Raw genomic sequence first — 27,364 nt, forward strand, 5'->3', positions numbered from 1 at the left:
ATTGTATTGGGGTTGGTGGTCAAGGTTTTCTGATTTCCTATTTTATTATATCTCCTACATGCACCCACTGAAAACCAAAAGCATGGTTATAGTAGGGATCCCATGTAATATATGACTGTCTAGTGGTTTCTCTAAGCTTTAGTTTAAGAGATCGTACCTAGGAAATATTAATCTATTACAATATCTTCAGAGTTACTATTCACCTTTCTTGTATTTAAATGTTGTTACTCACCACTATCTTAAGGAAAACAATTGGCACTCTTATATGATCAGCTGTGCCTTCTCACAAAGGATGACCACCACATGTGCTGAATATTGATATTCCATCAAAGAAGGAAGTAGTGAAGTGACAACCCCCATCCTCACACCCCGACATCCCTGTTTTAGCAGCCATGACAGTCTAACATGTGCTCACATGACCTTGCCTCTGTTGCCCTGGTCACTAGGAGGTCAGATGCCCTCCTGGTGTCATGGAACCAATCAGAAGTTAGGTGGTGGGGCTGTGCTTAAGGCTCTGGGTGTCCTTTACAGACAAGTGCACAACAGTGACATGCAGAGCATAGCAACCACCCTGGGAGGGCCTATGGGCCTTAACAACCAGTTGACCAATCAACATAGAGCTTGTCCTCTATGCCTAGAAGCCACCAATCCTCAGACTGTTGCATACCCCTAGATACTCACCTTACCCTGCCCTAGAAGATCCCTGCCTTGTACAAGGCTTCTAGGCATTTTTCTTCAGTCATAGGCCTCTGTGAATGGATGAATGCCTGAGCGCCTGAGCTAATGGGGTTAGCTCACTAAACATGCCCAGCAAGTTCCAGAAGTAAAGCATGTAATATACTATTTTTAGGGAGAGACAGGGCAGAATGAGTAGAAAGCTAATAAATTCTAGATATTAACTTTTTTCTAGGTCACTAGGGCATCTGACCTCCTAGTGACCAGGACAGCAGAGGCAAGGTCATGGAGCACAGGGTTTCTCTGTAGCTTTGGAGGATGTCCTGGAAGTCGCTCAGTAGACCAGGCAGGCCTCGAACAAACAGAGGTCCACCTGCCTCTGCCTCTCTAGTGCTGGGATTAAAGGCTTGTGCCACCAGCGCCCGGCCAACCCAAGTCTTTGTATGAATGATGCTCTGGTTATCAGTCTCCAGGCCATTGTGGAGTTGGTCTGTTGTGTTCTTGAGGTATCTTGTGTTCCTGTTGGGCAACATTGTCTGATCAGCTTCCTCTGGAGTCTGTAAAGTTCCTTTTAAAACTGAACCCGTTGGTTTACACAAACAAGACACTTGGCACAAATCTCCATCCAGCCCGGGATAGGTCGGCTTGGGGGTGGAAGTCAGAGCCCGGAACCATTGTGCTGAGTCCTTCAGCTCACTCATTCCTGTCACTCATGCCGCACTAGCCAATCAGAGCTCCAGCAGACGGAAAGATGGGCGGGCTTTTCTCGGTGCCTGGTCCCTGCTGCCCGTAGTTGTGGAGGAAAGCGGAAGTTGTCACGTGTTGTGCGCTGGGGATCCCGCTCCCGGGATCTGTGCCTAGAGCGCTGGTGAGCCAGGCAGTTGCACCTTAGTGAGTCCGCGGCTGCTGTCCCCAGGCTGGGAGGCGGAGCCGGCCATGGTGAGTGCTGGGCGTCTGTCCCCAGGCTGGGATCAGCGCCGGCAGAGCCGCGGGAGCGGGTGTGTTGGGTCCTCCGGGGCCGGGTAGGAGCAGCGGGCAGACTGAGAGCTCGGCGTGGTCCTGCCCGGTCCTTGCAGCTCACTGAGCCGGTGCCGCAGCCTCTGAAGAACTGTGCTCTCTGGGCTGCGTCTGTGCTTAGCACTGGGAGCGGGAACGCTTTGAAATTGCCCTGCTGTTGACGTCGTTGTGGAATGAGCGCGCCAGCGGTGCTTGTGTTGTCACTGTGGAAGGCAGATTTGCCAAACTCGGAGAGCCCCGGTCTCCCTAGTATTTTCCAGAACTTCTGCACGTTTAACGTTAACCCTCAGGTTTAGGATCATTCTGGAGTTAATGCTGTGGAGCTTGTAAACGGTGTCTCCTGTGCAGAGTAGCACTCACTTGCCCAATTCTCATGTAGAGGAGTAGAATTGATGGCAATAGAATTGATGGTAGGAGGGTTGACTCATTTTTTGTTTGTTTGTTTTGTTTTGTTTTTCGACAGGGCTTCTCTGTACAGCTCTGGCTGCCCTGGAACTCACTGTGTAGACCAGGCTGGCCTGGAACTCACAGAGATTCATTCACCTGCCTCTGCCTCCCGAGTGCTGGGATTAAAGGCATATGGCGCTCCACATCTTGCTGGATTTCTCAGTTCTTAGGAGTTATGCAAAGTAGAATTTGACTGTGGGAGGGCTGACTCCCAAATACACTAAAAGCAGACAGTATGCTGTCCATGCCTGTTAGAGATTAGTGTGATAAAATGTAAATGTCTGTTATCAGTGTTAATCAGCTATTAAACTACATTCCCATAACAAAGGAGACAACCTAGCCTAAATGCCCACCTCCCCATCAAAGAAAAGGCTTCTCAAGGACATGCTGCTCAAGGGGCCATTACAGAGTCACAGCCAACATTAAGTTATGGTGCATTCATTCTAGAATAGCTGCATCTCCAGTCCTTTTGAAAAGTGGTTTTGGTCTAAGGTCTCCTGTGTTGAGTGAGGTGGACCTGAACCCTGTCTGTAGCCCCACAGGCATTGCCCTTGCTAAGCCCCTGAGTAACCACACTGAATTCCTGGATTACAAGCCTGTAGTCCCACAGATTCTAAAATGACCAGTTTGAGTCACCTAGTGCACTGTCCATTGCAGTGACAGGACAAGGAACTGTGTGTGGAGCTTGGCTTCAAACCAGAAGAGGAGGAACAGTTACCGTGTACACTGCAGGGGAAAGAGACTAGGCTGTTTCAGACCACAGACTGAAGGTTAAGGCAGTGAGCTGCAGGGTGAGTGACTTTGTGTGGAATTTCCAGCATATGCTTCAGTGTGAATGAGACAGACAGAACTGGGGGAAGGTTCAGGGCTCATTCCAGTTAGTGAACTCCTATATGCAGATATGTGCAGATCTGGTTGATGCAGCTAAGTCAGCTCATATGCTTGAGACAATGGACATTGGCTGTAAACCTGTGTCACTTACAACTCCCAACCACTAACATTTGAAATGGGATGAAGTCATACAATGTCTTAATGGCATACTCTGTATCAGGGAAGTGCCAACTCTGTTTCAAAGTCAGTGTAGTCTAGTGCTCTTCCTTTTATTTTTAACAGTCTAAAAAGTCAACTATTGGTGATGTTTTTTAATTTATTTTTTAAGATAGGGTTTCTCTGTGGCTTTGGAGGCTGTCCTGGAACTTGCTCTTGTAGACTTGGCTGATCTGGAACTCAGAGAGATCCACCTGCCTCTGCCTCCTGAGTGGTGGGATAAAGGAGTGCACCACCACCTGAGCAGGTGTTGTTTTTATTTTAAGTTTTTTACTTATTTTACATACCAAACAGTTTCCCCTCCCACCTCTCCTCCTGTTCTCTCCCCCCTCCTCTTTTCTACCCCCTCATCCATTCCTCTGAAAGGGTTAGGGCTCCCATGGTCACTGTGAGTTAATTTTGTGGGAGTTGGGAAGTCTGTGTTCAATACATTTCTTTACACATAGAATCATAGGTAGTTGAGTTGGGCAGCATTGATCAAGACCCCACATTTCCTGGCTGCGTTGCATTTGGTCTTTTGAAAAGTTGGTTATATTTTCCTGCTTTTGCTCTTGGCATTTTCAGTCCATCCCCTTTATTCCTACATAAACCTTGTACACATTCTTGATTATTGTGGTAAATATAGAAGTCACATTGTGTCAATATGTGTACTATTTTTTAATAATCCCATTGATTATTCTGAGTGTTTGGAGTGAACTTTTCTGTGATAATTTTTTGGACATTGTCTCTGGATTTTATTCCATTTATGGTGCAAATCGACCACATACATCTCAACTTTGATGAATCATGTTCCCAGTGATCATTTATTTGCTTGGTTCATTTATGTTTTGTGGTTGTTGTTAGTCTGTGAAAGACTTAGTTTATTGAATAAAAAGTATCATGGGCTTGGGCAGGTGGCTCAGCATATCTCCTTCTTGGCTATGACCAGAGTTCAGCTCCCACCATCCCCTTTGGGAGGTGCATGACCACCTGGTCCTCTTGGTTCAGGGGTTCTGACACCCTCCTTTGTGGTGTGTAACCTGTACATACATGAAAGAGGTTCTCTTCAACACACAAACATACGGGTAAAAAGCAGGGATTAATTTGTTTTCAAAAGTGCTTGTGTCTTATAAAGCAGTTAGAGCAAAACAAGCTGCTTTTGGTGTATAACATGAGTCATACAATGTTTCTTCAAAATTCTGTTTTCTTGTATTTGGTTTGGAAAAGTTTTCCTTTCCTCCCTTTGATGCAGACTTACATCTAATTACCAATCATAGGAAAGTGACGTCATGAAAGAGAAGATAGATATGCCTAGTTATTATAACACAAGTTATGTTTTATTATGCTGATGGTCATCTCACAGGTTGACACTCTAAATTCCCAACTGTGGCCCTAAGCTTGTCTCCTCAAGGCTGCTCACATGAGTGATATACCTTAGCTGAAGGTAAGGTCTAGTCTCTAACAGAAGTCAAGGATTCAGGGGTTGGGATCCTGAGGTAGATTCTCTAGCGGATGGCCAGATCAAGGTGATCTCTCTCCATATGTACAGAGCAGATCCCTGCTTATATACTGTCCAGTGGGTGTCATGAGGTTCTAGAACTGTGTCTGGTTATTTGGGCTCAGTGATATCAATGGGTTCTAGTTATCAGGTACAGCCTTGGGTGTAGTGGGGTTCCCACCTAAGCTGTTTTTTACATAGGTACATGTTTGTTTTTTTTAAACATGTGCATTATATTGCATCCCCTGGTTCTTGATGTGCACACATTGCTGATGGGACTCATATAATAATTAATAACAATTTCATAGCAGCTTGTAAATTCAGACGTGAATGGGAAAACAAGACAGCATGCAATAAATATTCCAGTTAGTGATAGAGAAACAAATGCAGGAAAACAAATCTCAGGTAGTAAAACATACAATTATTAAACAAAATGGTCAAAACAGTGTAGACCTAAAGGATATTGGTATGATCCCTCTGACATACAGGTGTTTTCCCAAATTTATATTTTCTCCATAGTTGGTGTGCACCAAGTTGAAAACACATTCAGAAATGAAAGGAAATGCAACTAGTTTCAAACAAAAATGTAGTAAAGGTGGGGTCCCGGGGTGGAGCTGTAGGACTCTATGAGGTAAGACAAGCATAGTAAGGCGTTGTCCTTTTTTTGTTTTTGTTTTTTAGTTTTTTGTTTTTCAAGACAGGGTTTCTCTGTATTGTTTTGGAGGCTGTCCTGGAACTCACTATGTAGTCTAGGCTGGCCTCAAACTCACAGATATCCAACTGCCTCTGCCACAGGGGGTGCTGGGATTAAAGGCGTGTGCCATCAACTTCTGGCTTAGCATTGTCCTTATTTGATCAGTGTCAATTAGGATCACATGGTTGATTACCATGGTGTAGTTATGTCTTCTTTATTAGGAAAAGGACAACTAAGAGTCCAGTAAGCTTCGTTATTCGCTTCCAGTTTTGATTCCCAGTTTTCCATATCTTATATTATGACAAAGCAAATGGTGAACATGAAGCATCAGGAAGTCAGGTGAGTCTCCAGAGGCATCCATCTCTGGTCTATGACCAATGTGCATTGACTCTCTCTTTTACCAAATATGGCTATGACGTGGTGGGGCAGAAGCAAGAGTCTGGAATACAATATTCCTGGCCTAAGATGTCATCATGGAGATGAAACATTTTCTAAAGAAGCTTCTTTTTTACCACAGTTGCATAGGTGTGTCTGCCAGAATCATGCATTAATTTGTGGGGTCATGATCTATTGTAGCCATGGAATTCCCAGATTAACTTTCTTCCAGTATCAGGCATGAACCATAAACAAACTCATGTTTGTGGAAAAATATATTTTAAGGCACTATATAAAGCAGACACCATCAATCCATGCTGTACAGAAAAAGAATACCAGTGTCAAACAGAGGAACCAAAAGCCCTACCCTTAAAGTGACTAACTGATGAGTCTGTCTGGGTTGGGCAATGACCTTTGACTTCTGACAAGCTACAGGCTCTAGAAAAGCTGGTTCAGGAACAACTAAATGCTGGATATAATGAAGACTCTACCAGTCCTTGGAATTCTCCTGTGTTTGTTATTAAAAAGAAATCTGGAAAACGGAGAATGCTTACAGATCTGAGAGCCATCAATAAAATAATTCAGCCAAGTGGTTCTCGACAGCCTGAAATACCCTTGCCTTCTCTGATACCTAAAGAGTGGCGTATTATACTTATTGATTTAAAAGATTGTTTCTTCACTATACCTTTACAAGAAAGAGATGAATATAATTTAGCCTTCACAGTGCCTACTTAACAATAATTCTCAGTTGATCAAGAGATATCAATGGAAGGTTGTCCCACAGGGAATGATAAATAGCCCCACCCTGTGCCAATATTTTGTTCAAAAACTGCTGGAAATAATTTGTGAACAGTTTCCATAATGTATAAATTGCCATTATATGGATGATATATTGTTTTCTGGTTCTAAGGCAGAGACATTAGCAAAAATGTTTGAGGAAGTAAGGAAAGTTTTGTCTTGATGGGGGTTACAAATTGCCCTTGAAAAAAAAATACAAAGATGAGATTCTGTCAATTATTTAGGATATAAAATAGGTCTACAGAAAATTAGACCACGAAAAGTGCTGATCAAGAGAGGTTGATATCAGACTGGTAATGATCTTCTATAATTGCTGGGAGAGATTTCCCAGCTACAGACTATTATCAGAGTAGAAGCACATGATCTTAAACATTTGAAAAAGATGCTAAAAGGGGACAAGAACTTATATAGTCTAAGACTACAGGTGAAAAAGAATTAGAATGGGTAGAAGAGAGTACTTGAGGCACATGTGGACTGTGTGGATCTAACGCTTGACTGCATTCTGGTTATCTTATCATCTAGTGAATACCCTTCAGGGATTTTGATGAAGAGGGACGATAACATATTAGCATGGATATTTCTACCACATAAACAGAATAAAAAATTAAAAACATATATCGAAACCATTTCTGATTTGCTTTTTAAAAGGAAAATTAAGACTTCATCAACTGACAGTAATGGACCCAGCAGAAATTGTAGTACTTTAACTAATGAGTAAATTCCTCCTTATGGGAAGATAATGAATATACACAAAGAGCTTGCAGTGACTTTTTGGGAAGGATTAGCCACAATTATACCCAAAGTGAGAGAATAAAATTCATAAAGAAAATCATTTGGATCCTTCCCAAATCTTTCCACCACATGGGGCTAAGGTTATCAGTCCCAAGACCACTGTGGGCTTAGTCACCATGTATTACCCTTGTGAAACATGGTTTTTTAAAGCCTTTTCCTGAGTTGGTACTATTAATATTTCTTCTGACTTCACATAGATGTGTCAATTTTCTTGCATTTTCCCCCCTGTAATACTTCCCCTTGTTCTTAACAAGCTCAGTTGGCATAATTTATAGCTTGTGCAAGACCCCCCTGACCCAGCTTTTCTTTCTGCCAACTGTTATTCCTGTCTTTTCATCCTCTGGCAACTCCACCTCAGGACTTTATCACTGGGTTCTTATTCCAGTAATACCTTGCTGAGTAATCTCCCATCTGCCTAAATGGCTAGACTTGCTGTCCCTATTTAAATTATTCAAAGTGTAGCCTGATGGCTGACCCTAAAAGAAATGTAAGGATGATGGTATATGTGGAATACAAAATCTGTTCTGGGCTGGCTGGTCTTTGAGCATTAGCCAGAGATGGATACATGCTACTATTAAAGAGATTTTTCTTTATTAATGTCTTAAGTGTGTGTAGTGATGTTTCACTGTGAAGGCATACTAGTTCTAGAATTGCTGCACTTCCAACCCTGTATAAAAATGTTTCTGAGACAAGCTCTGTTCTCTCTCTCTCTCTCTCTCTCTCTCTCTCTCTCTCTCTCTCTCTCTCTCTCTCTCTCTCTCTCTCTGTCAGCCTCTTTTTCTCTCCTTTTTTTTTTCTGAGACACGGTTTCTTTGTGTTGCAGTCCTAGCTGTCCTGGAATAAGCTCTTGTAGACCAGGCTGGTCTCAAACTCACAGAGATCAGCCTGCCTCTGCCTCCTGCGTGTGTGCACTGTCAGGCCTGGCTAGACAAGCTTTCCTGTGTTCCTAGTCTGTTGTTCTCCAGGTCAGTGACTTGTTGTCTTCTATGTTACACTTCCAGAATATTTAAATGACTACCACTTCAGAGTTGTAAAATTATCCAGTTGAATCATGTTGTCAACTGTCCATTGCAGTAACAGGAAAAGGCTTTGCATGAGGAGCATGGCTTCTGCCTTCAGACCAGAATAGGAGGAATAGTTTACTCGGTACACCGAAGAGGAAAACAGGGTGGGCAACCAGCTGCTTGAGTCTCCATTATGAAAAGAACCTGATTGTGGCAGGGTCAGTAGTTTTGTATTTTCAAGCATGTATTAATTCATGTCATGTGACTGAAGACACACTAGAATGGTGGGCGTACAATTTGGGGAAAGTTAACTTGTTCCAATGAATATTGAATTTCCAATTAGGGAAGACTTCTATGCAGAAAGGCCAATGCTGCTTGACGCAGTTAAGTCGGTTCAGAGGTTTGAGACACAGACTGTTGAGTATAATTCTGTGTGTCAGGTTACAGATCTCAGCAGCTAATTTTTGCATATGAATATCAGTGTCTTATTAATGACTACTATTCCCTTTTCAATGCCAATATAGCTGTTTTTTAAATCTTAAACTATCTTTATAATTTAAACAAGTCAATTGTTGGCATTTTAAAATTTCAGTTTCGGTGCTGGAGAGATGGCTCATAGTTTAAGTGCACTGGCTGCGCTTCCGGAGGTCTTGAGCTCAATTCCCAGCAACCGCGTGGTGGCTCACAACCATGTATAAGGAGATCTGGTGACCTCTTCTGGCCCACAGGCATACATGCAGGCAAAACACTGTATTTTTAATAAATACATTTAAAAATTGTAAAATTTCATTTTCTTTTATAATTATTGTTTTAATTTAAATTAAAAGACAATCCTATTTTACATTCCACTCTCATTTCCTTCTTCCTCCCTTTCATTTTCCTTAAAGAACATTACTGTTCCAATATTTATTTGCTTCAATTTTCCCATGTCTCTTGGACATTAAGATTTTCATTCCTTTTTTTCAAGTGCTTTTGAGCATAGCAGTGTTTCCTGTAGCTTAGGCTTGCCTCACAGTATGTAATTGGGAATTAATTTGAAGGCACTTAATCCAGACTCTGAACTCTGGTGCCCCGAGTGCTGGAAAGACAGTCCTGCAACTCATTCCAGCCTGGACCTTGACTGGTCAGTTCGAAGGAAAAATAGGTCAGTAATGAGTGTCCTCCAGTCTCTCTCTGGCTTTTATTGGGGACTTACACGTGTAGAGGGATCTGGGATGAGTTGAGTTCACTGACCAACTCTGAAGGTGATGAGGGAACAGTGCAGAAAGGAGGCACAGGCTGTGCTTGTTATTGCCAGGGTGAAGTCATGTAATCAATTTTAGATGATCAATCAATGTCATGGTCGTCCATTTCTTGGGTACACAGATGACAAAAACCAAGAATCTGGATAAAGGACTGACCTCATCATTTACTCAAATTACTGCACTTAACACTAGTTCAACCCTAATAGAAGATTCTGGCAGAATGGTGTGACCCTCCTTAGCAATACTGTTATTTTCCTGGTTTAAGATGCTCAGCCTGAGAGAAAAGTGTGAGTAATTCTTGGTATACTTTCATATAAATCCATTGTTTCCTCACCCAACCTGTTTTCTAATATTTGCAGAGAGAGTGGGGGTGCACAGCATGAGTTCTGGCCACTGAGTCCGTGGAGTTTGAATTCGATTCCACTCTTGTCATTCTTGTTTAAGGGACCATGATAAATATTTGTAGATGTGTAGATGTAGATGTGTCAGGTCTCAGTTTTTCCTGGTGGTGCCATCTATGTTGTTAGTTTTATTATCATTTAATTATTTTGTTGTTTCTCTAGAAAATGATGGACCTTTACCAGCTGGTTTTTTTCAGAAAGTTTACTGAATTATGTTACAAGTTTCTTGTGGTTTGGTTGGTTTGAGAACTTTCTGTGATGGGAGAGTTTTAGTTTTTTCTTCTTGATGTTAGAGGCTTAGCCCTCCTCATTTCTAGGCATATCTGAGTTTTCCAGGTAGCTACCTTCATGTTTGGGGTTTGGCTGTTTAAGTGATTGATATGGCTAATACATTGGCTTTGGGCTTTTGAAACCTTCTCTTATGTTATTTTCTCTTTGTCTTGGCTTTAGCTGTAAGGATGAGGTAGCCTTGAGTCCTCTAAGGGAGCATCAATTTGTGGCATTCCCAGATCAGAATTTCTGGTCACCGTGTCTGTGAGAAATCCTGTTGGTTGATGATTGATGAGGGAAGGCTGTTGCAGTGAGAGAGGCAATATCCCTAAGCAAGTGGACCTGCGCTGGATCAGAGAGCTGGCTGAGCACAACACAGTGACCACACAAGAGAGAAAGCCAGGAAACAGTGCTTGCCCTGGGTTTTGCCTTCCATGGCTAGCTTGTGCTTGTATGCTAAGTTCCCACAATGATGGATTCTCATCTGGCAGAATTGGCAAACGAACACATTCATCACCCGAGGGCTTTGGTTAGACAATTTAACTACAGAAAGAAACAAGCAAGTTGAACAAATGTGGCACATCAAAAGTGATTTTGTTGCTGCAGAAGACCTGGGATTGATGGCTTTTGGAGGAATGCTGAGATATTAGAACTTCAGATGGCAAAAGCCATAGAAATCTGTACACAGAGCTTAATCAGCTTTTCTTGTAGGACTTGGAAGTGTAAGTGTTGAGAGTAACACAGGCAGTGGAGGTAGACAGGGTTTCAGTGGGAAATAGACTCCATGAAAACTTGCTAGAGGCTATTTGTATATTTTGGCCCTAAGTCTTTCTTCCTTCCTCTTTTCCTTGAGAAATTGACTAAGGCAGAATTAAAATGTAATGGGCTGATTTCTGAGACAAAATATTGATTCTGTTGGATGGTTATTAGTGATGACTCATTCGTGTCTACAGCGAAACAGGTGGGGCAGACAGAATGAAGTCTGGGTTGTAGAGAAACAGCACTGGGAAGCATCAGATGGCAGTCCAGTGTTGAACAGGCGGGGACATTCAAGAAGTTTTATTGCCATTAAAGAGGAGGCCCTTACTCTGTCAAGGAGGCCTATATAGGTGCCCTAAGGATAAAACTCCATTCAGCTAAACCTTCAATGCATGGAATGAGGAAGCAAAGTGATACCTAGTCCCAGGAAGCAACTTCATACAGAACCTGATGAAACTGGTCCAAGAGTGATAAGGTCCATCACACGCTAGAAGCCAAATTTGGGGTGTTCATCCATGTTGTACTGCTTCTGGAAGCTGGTTTTGAAAACAGATCTTTCTTGAAGGATGCAAATTGTAAATCTTCCTCTGTGATTTCAGTTCAGTGTTGGACCCATCTGTTTGGCAGAGTCATAAACCTAGTGAGGACACTGAGAGTTCCTTGCTCGAAACTGTGAAGATGAAGCCAGTATTGTATTTTGAGCCCATGGATGATGAGATACCTAGGGTGTGAGACATCTGCCGTGGAGAGCTGCATACTGGAAGTAGAAGTAACAAAAGAGAGATGTATGAAACATTTCAGGGATAGAGCTATGTAAACCATTGGAGAATGAAGCTCCACCTGTCTGAGAAAGAGCTACAGGATTTGGAGTTTTAGTCTTATCTTGGTTCAGTCTTCCCTCACTGTGTCCACATTGCTTTCTTTTCTTTTGTATGTCTATTTTTCTCTAATATGATACATCCCAGCTACAGTTTCCCAACCCTGTTGGGAGCTTGAAATCTGGCTGCAGGTGTAGCACCTGTTGCATCAGGGAGTCTCCCCCAAGTTGATGGCAGAGAAAAGTCCAAGAAAGGAATGGGAGAAGAATAGTGTGTGGGAGATCATGACAATGGGGGAGGTCTATGTGTGGGGATCATGAGAATGGGTAAGTCTGTGTGTGTATGGGATCATGAGAATGGGTAAGTCTGTGTGTGCGACCCCCCGGGAAAGGGACCCCCGACCCGCGGGGGTGAGATGATGAGGGTCGCTGCTAATTTAGTGGGCCTTCACGAGCAGATCCGATCTGGAAAGTGAACTTCAAGAGGTTAATGGAAACAGGCTCAAGACAACGTTCGCTGATCAAGAGCCTTTATTTTTTGGGGCGCGCTGGAATTTATAGAGGAAGGACCTCAGGGGGTGGTACAAGCATGTCAATCAAGTCTCAATTCAAATATACACCAAATACGGTAAAGACAAAGCTGTAATTTTCCATCAGTCATTAGTTGCATTCCACAAATGCTTGTCAGTGTAAGTCAGGTGCAGGAATTAGGGAGGGGTAGGAAGTATACAACAGAACACTTTAACCTTTTGTTAACAAAGACAATTACTCTGTAAGGGTACTTCCCTCTGGCTAGGCGGGTGGGCTGCCCTGTGTAAATTTAACTTTAATGGTTAGCCTTTTCCTTTGTCTCAAGGGCATGTGTGCTAGTAGTCACGTAGTCAGAAGGCCAAGAAACGGTTGACAGACTCCATTTTGTTCAAGGTTCTAGCAGTCCCCAACATGTGTGTGGGGGGGATCATGAGAATGGGTAGGTCTATCTGTGTGTGGGATCATGAGAATGGGTAAGTCTGTGTGTGGGAGGGATCATGTGAATGTCGGTGGTCTATGTGTGTGGGATCATGAGAAAGGGGGAGGTCTATGTCAGGTGGCCTGCATGGACTTCTGACAGCTAATGTGTCTTCTGTTTGAGCAGGGCAGCTCTGCCCAGGTTGGGGCTATGTCACAAAGATGAGGGTTGAAGTGGTCGTGGGGATAGTGGAAGAGTGGCTGGGGTTCTGAGGTCTTCTTCCAGTAGATTCGAGGGTCCTAAGAACAAAGATGTGACACGGGCATAATTGAAGACGTGACCACCAATTTTGTTGTTCAAGAGATTGCCCCGAGTAGCTTGAGTCTCTCTGTATTTATTTCATTTGAAAGTCATAATGCTTACAATTTCAGTTTTAGTTCTTCATTTTTTTTCCAGGAAGGCAGACAATAATTCACTGAAGTTTAGTCAGAAGTTTCTTTCTTACAGGCTTTATTTTCCTTTGGCAGACATTTTAGCCTTATGACCACAGTTAAGCACATCTCAGCGGTCCTTGTGGTTAGCACACCTAGCTGGCAGCCTATGCAACCAAAGAGCTTGACAATTGTTACCTGAATGTACTCTGTCCTGCATAATCATAGCCAAGTTTAGGAATTCAGTATGTTGGCACAGGAGTTGTTGACTGTTGGCCAGCCTCTCCTGTTTTCTTTTTTCCTTCCTTCCTTCCTTCCTTCCTTCCTTCCTTCCTTCCTTCCTTCCTTCCTTCCTTCCTTCCTTCCTTCTTTTTCCCCAAGGTGACCTTACTTAAAAAAAAAATATATATATACATATATAATTTTTTTATTTTTAAATTTAAATTTAATTTAGAAGCAAAGTCTCTTCACATGTCAATTCCAGGTCCCTCTCCCTTTCCCTCGCCTCCTCCTGCTCCCTCCAACCAACCTCCTCCCCCATATCCCTTCATTTCCCCAGGGAGGGAGAGTCCCTCCACGGGGATGTCCATAGTCTGTCATTTCATCCAAGGCAGCGCCTAGAGCCTCCCCCAAGAGTCCAGGGTGTGAGTGCTTCTCTTATTGTTGGATGGGAGCCCAAAGTCCATTTGTATGCCTGGAATAAATACTGATCTACTACCCAAGGCTCAATAGATTACCTACGCCTCCTCACTGACACCCACACTCAGGGTGTCTTGATCAGTCCTGTGCTGGATTCCCAGGCATCAGTTTGGGATTAAAGAGCTAACCCTTGTCAGGTCAGCTGTTTCTGGGGGTAAAACAGGCCGAGTCCTAACCCCTTTGGTCATCAGTCCTCCCTCTCTGTCACTGGATTTCTTGAGTTCAGCTCAGTGCTTAGCCACGGGAGTCTGCCTCTGCTTGCATCAGCCACTGAATGAAGGTTCTGTTTCTCAGACTCTCTGGCCATGGGATTGTAGGCTGGCAGTCCCCAGATCTATGTCTAAAATCCATATATGAGAGAGTATATGTCATGTTTCTCTTTTTGTGACTGGGTTACCTCACTCAGGATGGTTTCTTCTAGTGCCATCCATTTGCCTGCAAATTTCAGGATTTCCTTGTTTTTTTTTTTCTTTCTGCTGAATAGTACTCCATTGTGAAAATGTACCACATTTTCTCTATCCACTCTTCAGTTGAGGAGCATTTAGGTTGCTTCCAAATTCTGGCTATTAGAAATAATGCTGCTATGAACATAGTGGAACAGACATCCTTTTTGTATGAATGGGCATCTTTTGGATACATGCCTAAGAGTGGGGTTGCTGGGTCTTGTGGTAGGTTTATTCCCATTTTTCTGAGGAATCTCCATACTGATTTCGAAAGTGGCTGTACGAGTTGGCACTCCCACCAGCAGTGGAGGAGTGTTCCCCTCCACATCCTCTCCAGCATAAATTGTAGTTGGTGTTTTTGATTTTAGCCATTCTGACAGGAGTAAGGTGGTTTCTCAGAGTTGTTTTGATTTATATTTCCCTGATGGCTAAGGTTGTTGAGCACTTTCTCAAGTGCCTCTCAGCCATTTTGGACTCCTCTATTGAGATATCTATTTAGTTCAGTCCCCCACTTTTTAATTGGATCCTTTGGTGTTTTGGAGACTTGCTTCTTGAGTTCTTTGTAAATTTTGGAGATCAGCCCTCTGTCAGATGTAGGGTTAGTGAATATCTTTTCCCATTCTGTGGGCTGCCTTTTAGTCTTGCTGACTGTGTCCTTTGCCTTACAGAAGCTTTTCAGTTTCAGGAGGTCCCATTTATTAATTGTTGATCTCACTGTCTGTGCTACTGGTGTAATTAATGTTCAGGAAGCTGTCTCCTGTACCAATTCATTCAAGGGTACCACCCACTTTCTCTTCTAAGGGGTTCAGTGTGGCTGGATTTATGTTGAGGTCTTTGATCTATTTGAACTTAAGTTTTGTGTATGGCGATAGACATGGTTCTATCCGCATTCTTCTACATGCCAGCATCCAGTTATGCCAACCAAAGAAGAATGAGCAATCAATGGTCATTAATAATCCTCAACATTAATGGTCTTAACTTGCCCATAAAAAGGTACAGGCTAACAGATGGATTTGAAGACAGAATCCATCCTTGTGCTGCACCTCAGCCTCAAAGACAGACATTAGCTCAGAGTTAAAGGTTGGGAAAAGATTTTCCAATCAAATGGCCCCAAGAAACAAGCAGGGGTAGCAATCATAATATCTAACAAACTAGACTTTAAACTGAAATCAATCAAAAGAGATGAAGGAGGTCATTACATACTCTTCACAGGTGAAATCCACCAAGATGAAGTGTCTATCCTGAACATCTATGCCCCAAATACAAATGCATCCATGTTCATAAACGAAACATCACTAAAGCTTAAATCACGTATAAAGCCCCACACACTTATAGTGGTAGAGTTCAACACCCCACTCTCACTACTAGACAGGAATACCAGACAGAAAGTCAACAAAGAAGCAAAGGGTCTAATAGAAGTTAACAGACATCTATAGAACATTCCATCCACATAGAAAGGAATATACCTTCTTCTCACCACCGCATGGAACCTTCTCAAAAATCGATCACATACTTGGCAACATATCAAACCTCCGCAGCTACAAAAAAATTGCAATAACTCCATGCATCTTATCAGACCACCATGTGTGAAAATTAGAATTCAACAACAACACAAATTGCAGAAAACCTACAAACTCATGGAAATTGAATAATGCTCAACTGCACCATTCCTGGGTCAAAGAAAAAATAAAAAAAGAAATTAAAGACTTCCTAGAATTCAATGAGAATGAAGACACAACATACCCAAACCTATAGGACTCTTTGAAAGCATTGATACGGGGTAGTTCATAGCTCTAAGTGCCCACATGAAGAAACTGGAGAATAGTCACACTAGAGAATTAACAACACAGCTGAAAGCTCTAGAACACAAAGAAGCAAACTCCACCAGGAGTAGTAGAGGCCAGGAAATAATCAAACTGAGGGTGGAAATCAATAAAGTAGAAACTAGGAAAACAATACAAAGAATCAATACAATGAAGAGTTGGTTCTTTGAGAAAATCAATAAGATAGACAAACCTTTGTCCAAACTTACCAAAAAGCAGAGCGTGAACATGCAAATTAACAAAATCAGAAATGAAAAGGGGGGCATAACAATGGACTCTGAGGAAATTCAGAGAATCTTCAGGTCATACTTTGAATACCTGTACTCCACAAATTGGAAAATTTAAAGGAAATGGATGACTTTCTGGATAGCTATCACTTTTTTTGTTTTTTTGAGACAGAGATTCTCTGTGTAGCTTTAGAGCATGTCCTGGAACTAGGTCTTGTAGACTAGGCTGGTCTCCAACTCAAATTGATGCGCCTGCCTCTGCTTCCCAAGTGCTGGAATTAAAGGTGTAAGCCACCACTGCTGGGTGCTCTCTTTTTTTCTGACTGCCTGAGGTTCATGTACCTATAGAGATGAGTTTCTTCTTCCTGAACTAATGTTCATTCTTGCAAGGGGCTGTTTTTTTTTGTTTTTGTTTTTGTTTTTTCGAGACAGGGTTTCTCTGTATTGTTTTGGAGGCTGTCCTGGAACTCACTCTGTAGACCAGGCTGGCCTCGAACTCACAGAGATCCGCCTGCCTCTGCCTCACGAGTGCTGGGATTAAAGGCGTGCGCCACCAACACCCGGCTGCAAGGGGCTGTTTTTGCAGTCAGAGGATACTATGTATTTGTTCCTGAGAACTAGTATGTGCTTCAAGAACTGTCTGACCTCCTATTTTGTCTTTCTTAAAACCTTCTCAATCCTGTCATAAATTCTTAATAAATCCTCCTTATAAACTATGAAGAGAATGTCGTCATGCCCTTATCATACCCATTACCATCAGAGTTAAAGAAAACTCCATGAAGAGCATACAGTGAGTGATGCTGGATGAAAGGTGTCATCCCATGGCCAGTCCCAGGAAAAACAGCCTTCGATGAAGATACTGTCACAACTGTCCTTGCCAGGCACACAGGAACTTCTCTGGTGCTTCCTACAGGAAAGCCATCCAAGGAACACTGTGACACTGTTCTAAGAACAGAGCCATGGTTTTTATTAATGAGGCTCACAGATGAACTGCCCACCTGGATTTCTGATAGTGGTGTGGCCTCTGGTCCATCAGGGAATCTTTGACTGAATTTGCCTGACAGGAGGGTGTGATGTCTGCCCAAGATGGGGTCTGAAACAGAACCACATACGTTCTTTTAGAATGGGACTATATCTGGTGCCATTGTGTGTAGGAAATTTTTAGTATGTTTCTTGATTTTATAAGAGATTGTCTTCAGTATCAGAAGAGAGTTTGGACATTTGAACAGTGTAGAAGCTGTTGTAGCTGTGACAGTAGTCGAGTTAGATCAAATACATTTTCATCATGAGATGACCATGAGCCTATAGTGACCTGGGTCAGAATGTAGTCAATTGAATTAAAGCCTCACAGATAGGATGATGTATTTGAACAGTTGTCTCTCCTTGGTGGCTTTTGGGTTTTTGTGGAACCTTTAGTAGGAGGAATCTTTCTGGATGATATTCCTCATTGGACATGGGATTTGCATGTTTCTTTCCTCCGGCCATTTCCTGTTTGTGTCCTGCTTTCATGACACCATCATTATAGGTCCTATCATATGTCATATAAGATACAGTTGAAGTGATTGCTATACAATAGGATAAGCCATTTTCTTAGCCCCATTTTTTTAAATTTGTTAGTTTTGTTTTTGAAGACAAGGTTTCTCTGTGTAGTCCTGGCTGTCCTGAAATTAGGCTGCTCTGAACTCAGAGATTCACATGACTCTGGCTCCTGTGTGCTGGGATTAAAGGTGGGCCAGCATGCCTGTTTTTCGTTTGTTTTGTTTTCTTTTGGTTCTTTGTTTGGCTGATGGGCCTGAAATGTAGGTTTTTGTATTCATGGTGTTAATACTGCCTGAGCCTTCTGAGTCATTGGATTGCAGGTGTGTGACATTCTTACCTATTGCTTGTTTTGAATTCTTTTGAATGGATATGAGTCTTTTGCCTGTATGTATAAATATGCACATATGTGTGCCTGTTCCTCACAGTAGTTGGAAGATGGCCTCAGAACCCCTGAACTTGGAGGTACTGTTTTGAGCCCCCATGTAATTACTGGCAATTGAGAGCACCTATCTGCAAAACCAGCAAGAGCTGCTAACTGCTGAGCTACCTCTTCTGCAGTATGATGCTCATGTATGATCAACATGTACATTGCCAGTGTTTTCATCTGTCCATTTGTAAATGGTTAAACATGCGTTCCCTCATATTAATGTTGTAGTTTAGATGGGAACACTTCAGGTTTCTGGAAGATGAATACTGAACTGGAGTGAATGTGTAACTCTTTGTAGAAACTTCAATAAAAACCTCTAAATTCTTTCTACCTTTGTTGTTTGTTTGATTTCTGTGGGGGAGACAGGGTCTTATTAATATATAATTCTGGCACTCCTGGAACTTACAGCATAGACCAGGCTGGCATCCAACTCAATGAGATACACCTGTGTCTGCCTCTTGAATGCTGGTATTAAAGTCATGAACCAGTACACCCGGCTTTCCCATCTTGTTTGTAGTTTGTAATTCTTCATACAATTTCTCTGATGAGTATTCAGTACCAGTGATCTGTTTGCCTGTCTCTTTTTATGTCTGTTAGTTGGAATTTCTCTTTGAAGGCTATATCCTATTCAAAGACTGAAGAAATGTCAGGTGAACTGCCTATTTAGAGTGACTTGGTGATTACATTATAACTTTGGTCATGAAAGATGTGTGGGAAGCACAAGAATTCTATGAATATATTGTCAAAGAATTATACATTTACAATGTTATCACTATCATACTTTCTGTTGTACACATGTATTGGATATTTTAGAATACAGTGACCTATGATGACGTGCATATCAACTTTTCTGGGGAAGAATGGGCTTTGCTGAATCCTTCCCAGAAGAATCTCTACAAAGATGTGATGTTGGAAACTTACTGGAACTTCACTGTTGTAGGTAAGACTGAAGTTTTTCCTCATGTTTCAAAATAAAGGGACAACTTTTCTTGGTTATCGATCCTCTTCTAAAATTTTGATTGAGAAAGGAACAATAAGGTGAGTAAATCGGGCATGGTTTTAAGGTGAACTGAAGACAGTAACCTGAGTTTTGCACAATTTCTAATAATATATCATATATTTTTTGGTTTTATGTTTTAGGTAACAATTGCAAAGATCATAATATTGAAGAACATTGCCAAACTTCTCGAAGACATGGAAGGTAATTTTCATGTGTAAGCTGTTATAAATATTTCTTGAAGTTTTGAAGAAAAGCAACAGTGTAAATAAGGACAGGTTATAGTGTATTGATTATTAAATTCTCACATATCCATGTATCTCAGTGTCAGATAGGTGATTTGTCTTCACAAGCCATTTCTCTAAGAAAGAAGATAAGGAAACAATGTGTTAACTGTTATCATTTGAATCACAGCTCCATGAGCGCTATGCTGTAGATTGCCAAGTCCTTTTTGTTTCATACAGCTTAGATATCACAAGAGTTCTATACATTGAATAGGTGATAAGATTATGTCCAAAACCTTCTAATAAGCAAATAGTTAATAGTAAAGCTAGTGTTACTCATATATTTGTAGTAACTTTGCTAAGTTTAAGGAGAGATGAAGTTTCTGAGAGTCGAGAAGGTTGTCATGGAGAAGCTTTAATTTGTATATCATGTGTCTATGAGGAACAGAAAGTCAATCTATGTGAGTGAAAGTGGGAGCCTTTATTTGTGAATCTTTAATAGATTTATTATATGTCACTCTGGGTACAAATGTTATGAACATAGGAACATGGAGACAGGCAACATACCTCTCTCTCAGAACAATGAGAATATATATAGTAGTCTCTATGTTAAACAGTCTTGTTGAACGTTATACAAATTGACAATTAATTTTTTTCCCAACTTCATTGGGAATACACCAACAAACTCACATGTAGTCAAAAAAGCCCTATGAGTATTGGAATGTGTACATACTTCTGTTTGTCCTGGTTCACTTTGAAAATGTAGTTTGATCCACACTTTAGGAAAATTTATGAATACAACAAGTATGGTAATGCTCTGAGTTTTTCCAGTTCTCTTCAAATATGTGAAAAATCTCATTAAAAAAAAAAGATGCTTTAAATGAGCCATGTAATAAATGGTCTTATCATCACAGGCATCATTAAAGACACAAAATGAACAACTGTCAATGAAGGGGAATACCATGAGGGTAAATCTTAAGATCTGATCCCTCAAAGGCCTAGGCCCTGCCCTGAAAGAAATGACAGACTCTGGATATCCACATGGAGGGCCTCATCCTCCCTTGGGAATGGAGAGGTGATAGTGTGGGGGGGTAAGGGGAAAGGTGGGGGACCAGGGAATGAGGGGTGGGAGACGGAGCTGGGATTGACAGGTAAAGCAAGCTTGTTGCTAATTGAAATAAAAAAATGAAAAAAAAAATCTGAGTCCTCTTTACAATTACACCCAATTGTAAAATGAATTCATACACGTACACTGATTCATCAGTGGTAAAGCTTTTACATATACCAATTATCTTTGCAGGAACAAAAGAAATCATATTGGAGAGAATCCCTCTGAATATACTCAATGTGTTAACGTCTTTGCATATTCCAGGCATCTTCAAAGACGTAAAGGAATTCGTATTAGGAAGAAAACCTGTGAATGTGATCAATGTGGTAAAGCTTTTACATGCCAAAGTAGTCTTCAAATACATAAAAGAACACATACTGGAGAGAAACCTTATGAGTGTAATCAATGTGGGAAAGCCTTCTCTTGTGCTTTTCTGCTTAGAAAACATAAGAGAACACATACTGGTGAGAAACCTTATGAATGTAATCATTGTGGTAAAGCCTTTTCACAGCGCAGCAATCTCCAAATCCATATCAGAACACATACTGGAGAGAAACCCTATGAATGCAATAAATGTGGTAAAGCCTTTGCACGTTATAGTCATCTTCAAATACATGAACGAACTCATACTGGTGAGAAACCTCACAAATGTAATCAATGTGGTAGAGTCTTTTCAGAGCAAAGTAATCTCCGAATGCATGAAATAATACATACTGGAGTGAGAGCCTATGAATGTAATATATGTGGTAAAACTTATGCACACCAGAGTTATATTCGGATACATAAAAGAACACACACTAGAGAGAAACCCTATAAATGTGATCAATGTGATAAAACATATGCACGTCACAATCATCTTCAAGCACATAAAAGAACACATACTGGAGAGAGACCATATGAATGTAATCATTGTGGTAAAGCCTTTTCACGAAAATGTCATCTCCAAATACATATCAGAACACATACAGGAGAGAAACCCTATGAATGTACTGAATGTGGTAGAGCTTTTTCAAGTAGTGGACAGCTTAAACTACATAAAAGAACACATACTCGAGAGAAACCTTATGCATGTAATGAATGCGGGAAAGACTTTACATATCTCGGTAGTCTCCAAATACATAAAAAAATACATACTGGAGAGAAACCTTACAAATGTAATCAGTGTGTTGAAGCCTTTGCACAGCACAGTCATCTTCGAATTCATAGAAGAACACATTGGAGAGAATCCCCGAAAAAATAATCAATGTGATATGGCATATACCAGCAGTTTTCAAAATTATGAGAAAAAAATCATACTTCAGGAAAACCCTGTAGTTGCAGTGATTGCGCTTCCTTGTCTTTATTCCAGACAAAATCTTTTATTGTGTCATTGATATGTTAATGCCTTTGGCTATCAGAGTAGCATTTGAAGGCCTCAAAAAACTCATACTGAAGGCAACCTGAGCTTCAAGGATGTGGTAAGATCTTTAGCTTGCATACTTACATCCAGTTGCACAAGATTACTTATTCTGGAGAAAAAAAAATCTGACAAGTGTCCACAATATGTTCAAGCATTACAATGTCCCTCTTATTATTTGTACCTCCAAACTCATATAGACAAAATCTTTATGAACTTAAAAGATAAGGTAACCCTTGTTGATTTCACGATTTTCTTCGGTTATATGAAATAACTCATCGGGAATTAAAACTTTATGAATTTGTATTAGTGCCTTATCTCTTGCTGTGATAAAAGATGTCTAAGTCCCCTCATGAAAGAGTTTAGTTTGGCTCATGGTCCAGAGCAATGCAAGGTCACCATGTAAGTGGCATGGCAACAGGTTTCAGACACGGCCCCTAAAGCAGGAGACTAAGAACTCACATCCTCAGCCTTCAGCATGAAGCAGAGAGTGACAACTGGAAATGGTGTGTGATGCAAACTCTCAGGCCACCCCCAGTGACACATTTGTTCTAACAGAGCAGCATGCTTTAAGTCTTCCCAATGGACACCACCAAGTGAGAAGGACTGATTTGTCTTCCTTGAAGCCCACGTATTTGTGTTTTGTACATAAACCCATTCTAGATGAAGAATACCTCTGTAAGCATTTAAATGCCTCAACATCTGTGTTACAGGTGTGCATGCTTTCACAAGAAAAAAAACATTTGTGAGTGAAGATTGTTTAACGATATGATTTAAAGTTAATTATGTGATGTCGGTGTGTCTGTGTGGCTTTGTGCATGGGCATGCTAGTATCCAAGGAGGTTAGACTGGGTTTCTTTGTAACAGCTGTTCAAATGCACAGAGATCTGCCTACCTCAGCCTCTCGAGTGCTGGGATTAAAGTTTTAAGCTACTACCACCTGAGATGTATTTTTTATAAAATCATTTCTGTTGTGTATGTGTGTGCGTAATTTGATTATGGGTTTTTGGTCATGATAGCTATGTGGAGCCCAGAAGACACCTTTGAGGGATCTAGTTTTGTCCGTTTTCATATGGTGATCATGATGAGGTTACCAGCCTTGCACACTGCAGATGTTTCCTAGTGGGCCACCTTAGACATGCTCAAAGAAGATTAAGTGAAACTTTACATCTTGTAAATGTTCTTATCTTCTTTTGTGATTGTAATCTTAATTTCATCCAAGGAGAGTAAAACAGGACAATTTGAATAATAAATCCTATTTGTAAATGAAAATGATATACCACTATCTTTTATTAATTTATTTATGGAATGTGTTAGTTTACTTTGAGCAGTAAATACCTGTTTATAACACTTTCTCAGACCGACATTTGAATCCTAGAGAATTTTTCTCAGTGGGTAAAGGTGGTTGCTACTAAACCTGATGTCCTGAGTTCTATCACTGGGAGCCCCATACGACTCCTACAAGGTTTTTTTCTTATTTCTATACTTGGGCTGTGTCATGTACAAACTCCCACACCACCACATACATAAATAGGTTTTAAACCCAAGCGACTCCCTGGGATTTATCTCTAGAGCTCCCATCTTGGAAGTAGTGGAGAAAGACATCTGTAAGTTGTGTTCTCACTGCTGCATCCACACTAGGTGTATGTGAAGATGTGTACACAGACACCGTTGAAAGAATTTAAATGAATGAAATTGTTTGTAGTCTAGCAAATGAAGTTTGCTGGAACATCAGTGGGCAGAGCTAGCCACTGGTTAACCCCTGAGGTCTGAAGGTCTCTACAGACAGACCGGAAGTGATATGACTGGGCAGAGAGAGAAGTATATGTTGGGAGGAGACAGTAGCTTGGCTTCTTTTCGGTCTGGAGATTCCATAGAGGCAAGAACTCTAGTGGCTGGCTGCTTTGCTTCTCTCATCCTTTACCTTCACCCCCTAATATCGGACACTGTGTTTTTATTATTAAGAACAAAAAGAACTCATGCTACAGTATGAAATGATTTGCCAGATTAAATTATTATTACATAATTTCAAGAAGCACTAATGCTATTCAAAATATTGGTTTATATATATATATAATTATTATTATTATTTTTGGTTTTTTGAGACAGGGTTTCTCTGTATTGTTCGGAGGCTGTCCTCGAAGTAGCTCTGTCGACCAGGCTGGCCTCTAACTTAGAGAGATCCATCTGCCTCTGCCTCCTGAGTGCTGGGATTAAAGGCATGCGCCACCATCACCCTGCCGCCTTTTAAAATCTTATTTCATCCTTTAATTCTCTGTTTCAGGACACATCATTTTAAAAGCATCACAGCTGAGCTTAGCGGTACATGTCTGTTATCTCAGCGCTTGGGAGACAGTGGCATTTCATTCTCTGACTTTGAGGTTAGCTTGGTCCACATAGTGAATGAGAGAGACTCCCTGCCTCAAAAAACTTCCAAAAAGAAAAAGCATATTTCTTTATATTAAAGAAATTCCCTAATATAATCTGACTGGGCTCTTAAGTGGATTAAACAAAATCTTTTGTTATCTTTATCCATATTAAGAGAACCACATTAATAATGAAAACAAGCAACAATGTGGAGAGTCCATTCAAGGGATGTATAGAAAGCCACTGAGTCCTTCGACAACCATCTAGTGAAGACTTTCATCACTTTCAATGGTGGTAGACAGAGGAGTAATTGGTCATCTTTATCTTCTGAATTATAATGATATACATGCAAGCTGGAGAGTTTGCTCAATAGCATTGCTTCTGTTGGATACCCAAGTTTGATTCCTAGAACCTGCATCAGATGACTCTGAACTGCTTGTATTTCCAGGTCCAGGAGATCTGATGAATTTTTCTGGCCTCCTAGGGCACCAGACATAAACAAATTGTGTGTGTGTGTGTGTGTGTATTTTCCATATATTTAAATGATCCTATATATTTAAAAAGGTTTCCTTCATCTTACTTTTTTTTTCTTAAAGTGATATTTAATTCAAGTGTGGTTTTGCCCGTGTGTATCACAGACATGCCAGTTCCCAGCGGGGGGCATAAGAGGGGTCTGATCCCCTGTGACTGGAGCTACAGATAGTTGTGAGGTGTGTTTTTGCTTGCTGGAAAACAAATTCACACTCTGGATGAGCAGCCAGTACTTTTAGCTGGTGAGCCATCTATCCAGCCACATGGACCTGTCATTATAGCAGTAAGTTGTGAATGGGTGATACTGAATTCATCTTTCCCTCAGCCTTAACCACCCAGAAGAAATACAGGATGGACAACATTAGAAACTAACTTAGATTTGGTGCTTTAAAAATTTTCCATGCCCAAATATCCACAAAGTAAGGTAAGAATACAACAATGATCAGGACAGAAACTGATAATGCAAGTCTTTATAAAGTGGCTGTCTGCTTGACCAGAGCTACAAGACTGAGGTCTGTCAAATGTGGTAAGTAGGCAGCAATGGGAGCCCCCGAGGACACCTATCAGGTGTTTATGCCTCCTCTAAGGAGAGAAAAGGAACTTGCAGGCATGAAGGCTGACTTGTCTGAATGGGATCCCATTCAGCTTCCCTGATGCCTTCAAAACCTTCAGTTAGGAACCCTGAAAGCTGGTGAATCCACATGGCATCTGGGTTGTCAGAACATACTGAGACTTAAAAGGAAGTCATTGTAAATCTGGGGCAAGTCAGTGATTACAGTGAGCTGTGGAGTTTATAGGAAGTGTTAGGTAGGGAGCTTCGGGAGTGAAAGCTAATGGATCAAATGAGCAGAGCAATCTTTGTGAGTAGCGTGGGACAAGCTGGCTCCTATGTACTCTCTGTATCCACTCAGCTGTGGTGGATCAGCCTCCTTGTACTCTTTCCTATCTGACAACTCCATGGAGCTATCAGTGACATCACCCTGTGAGTCCCCACTTGGGCCCGAAAGCTCCTCAGTCTCTACCCTGCCAGTCCCTGGAACCCAGCTTCTTGAGAGGAATTAGAATATTCTAAAGAGACATCTGTATCTCTCCCTATGGTTAACAACGAGTGAAACAGTGGACTCCATGACACCTTCAATTAGGAGCCCTGCATGTGCAGGACTCCAGATGACATCCAGGTTGTCAGGAGATCCTGAGATCCTGAGGCTGAAACCCAAATCTTTGTAAGTCTGGGGGAATCCGCGTTTACAAAGAGATGTGGGCTGTGGGGAGTTTCTGAGGGACCTTTGAGTGTGAAAGCCAGAAGATCAAATGGGCAGAGAGTAATGCCAGGTGCACCCACGGACACGCTGTCTCCTATGCTCTCTATCCACTCTGCCCTGCTGCATCAGCCCCCTCCAGGTCTTCCCCTCTCTCCTTCTTTTTGGCATCTACATGTAGCTGTCAATCAGAGTGTCCAGAAGGCCCCACTTTTCTTTCCTTATGTGGACCTAAAGTTCCCCAGTCCCCACCCTGTCATTTCCTGAAGCTGCCTGCATGGTAGGGATAATTTTATTCTACAGAGACCATCATATCTCTCCCTTTGGCTATCACAAGTGTAACAAGGAGCACATTGAAACCTAAATTTCCCTGGGGAAATCTCTCTGTGGGAAAAGTCCTCCACATGAGGACGTCTCTATTGGAGAAGCATTTCCTCCTTATCTGACCACTCAGCAGGAGAGAAAGGATCTGAGATTGAGGGAGGGTTTTAGAGCTGGGAAAAATTCAGTATGTAGCTTCATTAGATTTCTTAGTTTTGCATATCTTTTGCCTTCTATCTAAACCTGTTCTGATCCAAAGTATGGATTAGTTATTTTTCATCACTGTTCCAGATTAGACAAACTGAATAAATATGTTTTAAAATTTCATTAATAATTTGCATGTCATTTTCTGTTGATTCCTTTTTTGTTTTAATAATACTCTTACATGAATCCCTGACTGGACTGGAACTGGCTATAAAGAATAGGCTGTCTTAGAATGTCAGATTTGCCTACCTTGACTCCAGAATTCCTGCCTGTGCTATAGGTAGCCACATCACCACTGGATAAATTGGTTCTTTTAATGAGCTTAATAAGGATGAATAGGCGAGCCTTACTGGCTAGTGTATCCAGGACACAGGCTTTGAGAGTAATAGAAGAATGCTCCCATAAAATACAGCCCTCCTGCTTTAAGTCCACTGACTTCCAACTATGGGCAATATGAGTTTTCTTTATCATTGAGTCTGTTATAACTCATCCAGGGATCTGGGCAGAGTTCTGTCCTCATTCTATGTTGAGCCCATATTTTGAACCCCAAAATCACCAAGAGGCCAAATTTGATGCAAAAGCAAAGAGTCTTTTATTGTAGT

The 27,364-nt window shown here is 41.4% G+C and overlaps 1 protein-coding gene across 2 annotated transcripts; it reads left to right on the forward strand.

Annotated features, from left to right (window-relative positions):
* The first annotated feature begins 1,479 nt into the window (after positions 1 to 1,479).
* On the forward strand, positions 1,480 to 23,352 carry LOC110339646 (zinc finger protein 431-like). Of its 2 annotated transcripts, none has more exons than XM_040742187.1 (4): positions 1,480 to 1,614; positions 19,169 to 19,295; positions 19,496 to 19,556; positions 20,877 to 23,352. In XM_040742187.1, the coding sequence occupies exons 1-4, from the start codon at positions 1,612 to 1,614 to the stop codon at positions 21,922 to 21,924; spliced, it is 1,239 nt and encodes a 412-aa protein (XP_040598121.1). In that variant the 5' UTR covers positions 1,480 to 1,611; the 3' UTR covers positions 21,925 to 23,352. The 2 variants fall into 2 exon arrangements, with proteins under 2 accessions (XP_040598121.1, XP_040598122.1); XM_040742188.1 differs by having other exon boundaries at positions 20,949 to 23,352.
* Positions 23,353 to 27,364: the final 4,012 nt, after the last annotated feature.

This window comes from Mesocricetus auratus, unplaced genomic scaffold (genome assembly GCF_017639785.1).
Source record: "Mesocricetus auratus isolate SY011 unplaced genomic scaffold, BCM_Maur_2.0 Super-Scaffold_6731, whole genome shotgun sequence".
NCBI lineage: Eukaryota > Metazoa > Chordata > Mammalia > Rodentia > Cricetidae > Mesocricetus > Mesocricetus auratus.